The sequence below is a fragment of the Papilio polytes genome, unplaced genomic scaffold (assembly GCF_000836215.1).
Source record: "Papilio polytes unplaced genomic scaffold, Ppol_1.0 DF820622.1, whole genome shotgun sequence".
NCBI lineage: Eukaryota > Metazoa > Arthropoda > Insecta > Lepidoptera > Papilionidae > Papilio > Papilio polytes.
The window spans coordinates 2,226,265-2,232,264 of NW_013528582.1; the positions used below are offsets into that span (position 1 = coordinate 2,226,265).

General features: G+C 37.0%; 1 protein-coding gene across 5 annotated transcripts in view; it reads left to right on the forward strand.

Moving 5' to 3' along the window:
• Nucleotides 1-856: 856 nt before the first annotated feature.
• LOC106110497 (chromosome-associated kinesin KIF4-like) overlaps nucleotides 857-6,000 on the forward strand; it is a 12,046-nt gene continuing 6,902 nt past the window's right edge. For 2 of the 5 annotated variants that reach the window (XM_013292348.1, XM_013292349.1), the window contains exons 1-12: nucleotides 858-1,378; nucleotides 1,451-1,552; nucleotides 1,821-2,012; nucleotides 2,175-2,334; nucleotides 2,435-2,646; nucleotides 2,725-2,887; nucleotides 2,965-3,490; nucleotides 3,739-3,927; nucleotides 4,113-4,286; nucleotides 4,676-4,879; nucleotides 4,984-5,138; nucleotides 5,244-5,392. In XM_013292348.1, coding sequence (XP_013147802.1) covers nucleotides 1,135-1,378; nucleotides 1,451-1,552; nucleotides 1,821-2,012; nucleotides 2,175-2,334; nucleotides 2,435-2,646; nucleotides 2,725-2,887; nucleotides 2,965-3,490; nucleotides 3,739-3,927; nucleotides 4,113-4,286; nucleotides 4,676-4,879; nucleotides 4,984-5,138; nucleotides 5,244-5,392 — 2,470 coding nt within the window. In that variant the 5' untranslated portion in view covers nucleotides 858-1,134. Of the gene's footprint in view, nucleotides 1,379-1,450; nucleotides 1,553-1,820; nucleotides 2,013-2,174; nucleotides 2,335-2,434; nucleotides 2,647-2,724; nucleotides 2,888-2,964; nucleotides 3,491-3,738; nucleotides 3,928-4,112; nucleotides 4,287-4,675; nucleotides 4,880-4,983; nucleotides 5,139-5,243; nucleotides 5,393-6,000 lie in introns of all 5 variants that reach the window. The other 3 variants (XM_013292347.1, XM_013292350.1, XM_013292346.1) reach the window with 2 other exon arrangements.

The window sequence follows — 6,000 nt, forward strand, 5'->3', positions numbered from 1 at the left end:
CGAATAAAATCCAGTGACTTGTTGTGGCTCCCGACCACAACGAACCTGGAATAACATGAAAATTCGGGTCAAACCTGCAGAGGTGGCAGCCCTATTTATCCTATTGTTCGAAAAACAACAAACTTTCAAACGGTATGATAGATATTTCAGTATACTCTTCTGTTTTGGCTTTAAATCAATGGAGATTCTTTCGCCGTTCAACAATCGACGGAACCGGTCGAATTTGATGAAAAATTCCAAAACAGCGAAAGGAAACAAACATTTTGAATTTTCAAGCCAGCTAGGTATTTTTAACTGAATATCTGCATATTTATTCTATTTCAATTTAGCTGTAAATTACTTTAAAAATTAACTTTGATGAAAAATTACATACAAAAACATCGATTACAGGTTAATAACTAGCAGAAAAGATTATTTCATAAAGGACAAGTAGTCATTTTGATGGTTAGGTAATAAGTCAATAAAATAAATAAATAAGAAAGAACCACAATTTTAAATTAAAGCTTTTGAAATTTGATGAATGTTCAACTTTTTGTTAACTAGTCAAATTTTGTAGTTTTTTGACATTGACAGCGGGACGCCGGCTAGTTTATAAAGTTACCAGTAAGCAAAAAATTCCTAACTTCTTTCGAAATTCTCCCATGTTGTACCTAACACCAAACTGATTAGAAATAAGTTGCAACTGATGACTTGCTGATGACTTTAGATTTAGATCAATATATTTTAGAGGCATTATAGTTTTAAACAATATTCTTTTTTGTAGGTTGACCATAGATAAATTAAATAATGGCAGCACAGTAACTCGATAACGTTCAATGATTATTCAAAAGTGTAGTTTTAAACTGATCCGTTAATTTTTAAAACCTATTTCTTGTTTGCAGTTTGATCTTTTCCTTATTTCGTATATTGTTTTGTTGTACTTCGTTTGTTTCTTTTTCCTATCATTTTTGGCAATCCGTAATTGTATGGAAATTGCATTGCATAAGTTATTTCTTATAAAAGGAAAGTAAATATTGAAAATGCCTTTACATTAGATTGTAAAGAATGTAAACCAGTAGACGGACAACAAAAATAAGGGAAGAAAAGGTGTGTTAACATCCTGGAAAGTTAAAGCTGAATAAAAAAAAAGGAACGATGGAGAACGGAGAGAGTAGTAGGGATACCATCGATACGGTTCAGGTGGCACTAAGGATTAGGCCACTTATGCAGCAGGAAATAGAAAGAGGTTGTGATGAGTGCATCGATGTCGTTCCCGGTGAACCACAAGTGCAGATAAAAGAGCTGGCATTTACATACAATTATGTTTTTCCACAACACATCACACAACAAGAGTTTTATGATACTGCAGTCAAAGGTCTTATTAGAAAATTATTTCAAGGTAAGAAAACACACATTCAAAGCTAAATAAATGTTGCTTAACTTTATTCTATGTAATTGTATATTTTAACAGGTTACAATGTTACAATACTTGCTTATGGACAAACTGGATCAGGAAAAACATACACAATGGGTACAAATTACTCTGGCTCCGAAGGAGATTCAACAAATTTAGGTACCACAGATTTTCTTATTCTATGTCAAATGTTACAAAGTGCTAAAGTATTATAGTTTGGTTGGAAATCTTATTAATTAAAACTAAAATCTATTGGGAAAAGTATTTCTTGTCAAAGTATATGAAGGCTGATAAAATAATAATATTTGTAAAACTAGCCCATAGTGATAATTTATCTTTAAAAAGTAGGAGTATTTTTGTCTATTTTTCAATCATTATAAAATCAGTCTCCTCTAGATATATGGAATGATGTAATTCTGAATTTCAGGTGTTATACCCCAAGCAGTTGCCGATATATTTGACTTCATAGATGTGAATGAGACCAAGTTCAGTTTCAAAGTGACAGTTTCATTCATGGAGCTGTATCAGGAGCAGTGCTACGACCTGCTTTCGGGCAAGGAGCGTGCACACAGCGTCATTGACATAAGAGAGGATATCAACAAAGGTGTACACTTGCCAGGTAAATACAAGTCAGACCTCCCTTAGTACAGAGATACATGCAGTTAGGGAGTCCCTTAGTGACTATTAAATCTATGACATGTTATCTGTCTTAATTAGCAATTTCTAATCTAATGGTTTTTTGGTATGTCCAGTTCTTATAAGATTACTTATTTTTCTGTAGGTATCACAGAGCTACCGGTTACCTCTACTGCGGAGACAATGATGGTGTTGGAGAAGGGTTCCATTGGCAGAGTGACGGGATCCACTGCTATGAACCAAGCATCCAGCAGAAGTCATGCTGTCTTCACTATTGTGGTTGCTAAAGAAAGTAAGGCTGACAAGTGAGTGCATTAAAATTTTTAATACAATGTGTATATTCAAATTGTATGGTTTTACATTTATATATATGCTGCTTCCAATTTTTTTTATTTTTTCGTTTAGAAACCTTGCTACCACATCAAAGTTTCACTTTGTGGATTTAGCTGGGTCGGAGAGAATTAAAAAGACAAAGGCGAGTGGTGAGAGACTTAGAGAAGGTGTAAAGATAAACCAAGGTTTGCTGGCGCTGGGCAACGTGATATCTGCGCTGGGCGACGGCACCAACAGGAGCTTCATCAGCTACAGAGACAGCAAGCTGACGAGGTTGCTGCAAGGTATGTGTTGTGTCTGATGCTGTGTGTACGTTGTGTGACGCTCTGTGACTCTGTGTGACTCTGTGTGACGCTGTGCAGACAGCCTGGGCGGCAACTCGCTGACGATGATGGTGGCGTGCGTGAGCCCCGCCGACTACAACCTGGACGAGACGGTGTCGACGCTGCGCTACGCGGACCGCGCGCGCCGCATCCGCAACAAGCCCGTCATCAACCAGGACGCCAAGGCCGCGGAGATCATCAGGTCATACACCACTTCATACACCAGCTCATACACTCATACATGCACCTGTCGTTTGTTATAACTAATTTATATTACAGATTAAACAACTTAGTGAATGAACTGAGACTCCAGTTGGTAGGGAAATTACCTACGGTCAGTGAAAACAGTAATGAGCAATTAAAGGAGGAGTTAGAAATGGAGAAGGCAAAATATGCTGATCTCTTGAAGAAGCACAAGCAAATGACTGAACATCTAACCAATATATTAATCGAGAACACGAATTTATGTGAAAAGGCGCTACTGGCAGAAGCAGCAAAGGATAAGATAGAAAGAAAGTTAAATGAACTAACAGAACAATGCAATCAAACTATAGATAACTTGAGTACTACAGATAAAGTTCCCGATGAAGATTGCAAAAACAGTGTTGTTGATTATCTGAAAGAGATAAAGAGTAGGTTAGAAGATTTGCAATCAGTTAATATGAAGACTAATGAAGAACTAATTGACCATGAGATCAAACTATCTTATATTAAAGAAGAGAATGACAGTGAGAAAGTGGATGATGGAGTCCCGCTTAATGAAGATCAGGCTGTCATGGAGGAGCAGAAACGAGCAATGGGACAGGTAAGATAAAACAAAGAATCATACTTATATTGTAAATGTGAAAGTTTAGATGTATGGATGTATGGATTTTAGGCTAACCGGCTCAACCAATCTGGATAAACTTGTCATAAATAATCTAGTCATGTCTTTAAAAACACATAGGCTACTTACTAATGGGTTTTTTAAATTCAACGCGGACAAAGTCGCAGACGAAAGCTAATATTGTATAAAAATTCTTCATTTTGCAATTAATTTTTGTATCATTTAAGGTTGCATTAAATCAAGAATTGCAAGAATTAAACAGTGCTATGGCTATCAAAGCCTCAGTGGTTCAAGCTATACTGGCTAGTAATAAAGATATTATGGAGAGCCATAATAATCTGAAGGAGAATGAGGAGAAGATTGCACATCTGGAGAAGGAAAGAGATGAGCTCATGCAGCAGCTGAAACAGACTAAGGTAAGGATACTTATATTATGCATTATTTGTATTTTTTATTTATTGAAATAACTCAAAAGCTACTGGTCTGATTTCAAAAATTCTTTCATCATTACAAAGCTATTTTATCATTAAGTTATATTTTGTATTTATGCATACGAAGTCGGGAGCAAAAGCTAGGTATTTACTATATACCATGTGTTTAGGGTAAAGACCCGTCGCACGAGGAGCGTCGCACGAAGGTGTCCGCGCTGGAGACGGAGATAACTGACTTGAAGAAGAAATGCCAGCAGCTCGCCAACATCATTAAAACTAAAGAGAAGAATGAAGCCAAGATCGCCACACTTAACGCAGAGTTACACTCTATGAAAGCTAATAAGGTAAAATATTTATTGTTTCTCTTAGCTTGTGTATTAATAAAATTTGTAAAAAGAAAGTAACTGTATAAGATAAAAAATGTAATGTTGCAAATTAATTAAATAGAGAATTAAAGGCTCTGGCTTCCATGATAAGGGAATTGTGTAATAAAATAATAAAAATATAACATTTACTGTAGCATACTGTCCCACTCAGAGTTCTTTAATGGTCACTAAACATTTACTTGGTGTCATCGTATTTTAATTGTCTGAAATAAATTAAATACACGATGCAAAAGGTATCGATATGGCAACAAACAACCTATACGAAAAAATAACAACATTGCACAATTTCGCTTTTTGAGGCCATATTTTTAGCTATCCTACTGTATATATGAAAATTATAATTACAGGTCAAAATCATCAGACAAATGCGTGAAGAAAGTGAGAAATTCCGTAAATGGAAGGCTGACAATGAACGCGCAATGCTGCGTCTTCGTAACGAGGACAAGAAACGTGCCAACGCGATGGCAAAGATGGAGTGTCTGCACGCGAAGCAGCGCAACGTGCTCAAGCGCAAGATGGAGGAGGCCGTCGCCGTCAACAAGCGCCTCAAGGTACACAACACAACACAACACAACACAACACAACACACAATACATTTCACATCTCCCTCCGTCCTTTCATCATTGCTCTAATCTGTGTACATTGTTTCTATTAGGAAGCTCTGGACAGACAGAAACAGTCGCAATTCAAACGCAACGCCAAAGGAATTGTCAAAACTGGCGCCATCCAGCAGTACATTGAACAGGAGCTTGAAGTGCATCTTAGTATTGTGGAAGCTGAGAAATCGCTAGAAGAACTCATGGAGTACAGGTAATTTTATTTAGTTTTATGATATCAATTCTAATTCCAGGTTGTAGATAGTATTTTTTACAAATTCAAAATAAACACGGTTCCTTTAATTTTTTAATCTTTCAGAGCGTGGATAACAGAGCAAATAGAGAACCTCCGCAACTGCACAGACGACGAGGCTAACAGAAAGAAGATGGCGGAGCTGGAGAACGACCTGGTGCTGCGTAAGGCGCAGATATCTGACCTGCAGCAGAAGATATTAACTGTAGATCAAGGTATAGTGAAAAAATCCCTTAAAATTAATATATTTACATAATAGGATACTTAAAATGTGTTATAAAAGTTGCCTTCGTAAATATCTTCAAATATTATAGATACGAAAGTTTAGATGGACGGATGTTTCTTAGAGTTTGAATTTAAATTGCTGAACGGATTTCGATGAATTTTGGCATAGACGTAGATGTAGTCTGGAAGAACACATAGACTATTCAGCTTTGTTTTTTAATTTCACGCGGAAGGAGTCGCGGGCGCAAGCTAGTATCTTCAAAAATACTGTAGTTGGTAATATTTGGTACCTGTTTTACCGCTAAAAGCGCTCTAAGCGAGGTTTCTACGGCACATCCTTTTTAGCACCTTAGGAGTTACAAGTGTTGTAATTCACAGAACTATGGTCTTTTCTGTCTAGCATCCTGGCCGGTCCCCTTTCTAAATTATAAAAATACTTACTATTGTTTCCGACTTGGTCTGCGTGAAAATAGTTGATTTGACAGTGGTAGAGCCCGCTTTAACATTTTCGCACGAATGGGCCGGCTCGCCCGGTGCAATACCACGACCACACAGAAAACAGGCGTGAAGTGGAAGTAATTCCGCGTTTCGTCTGATG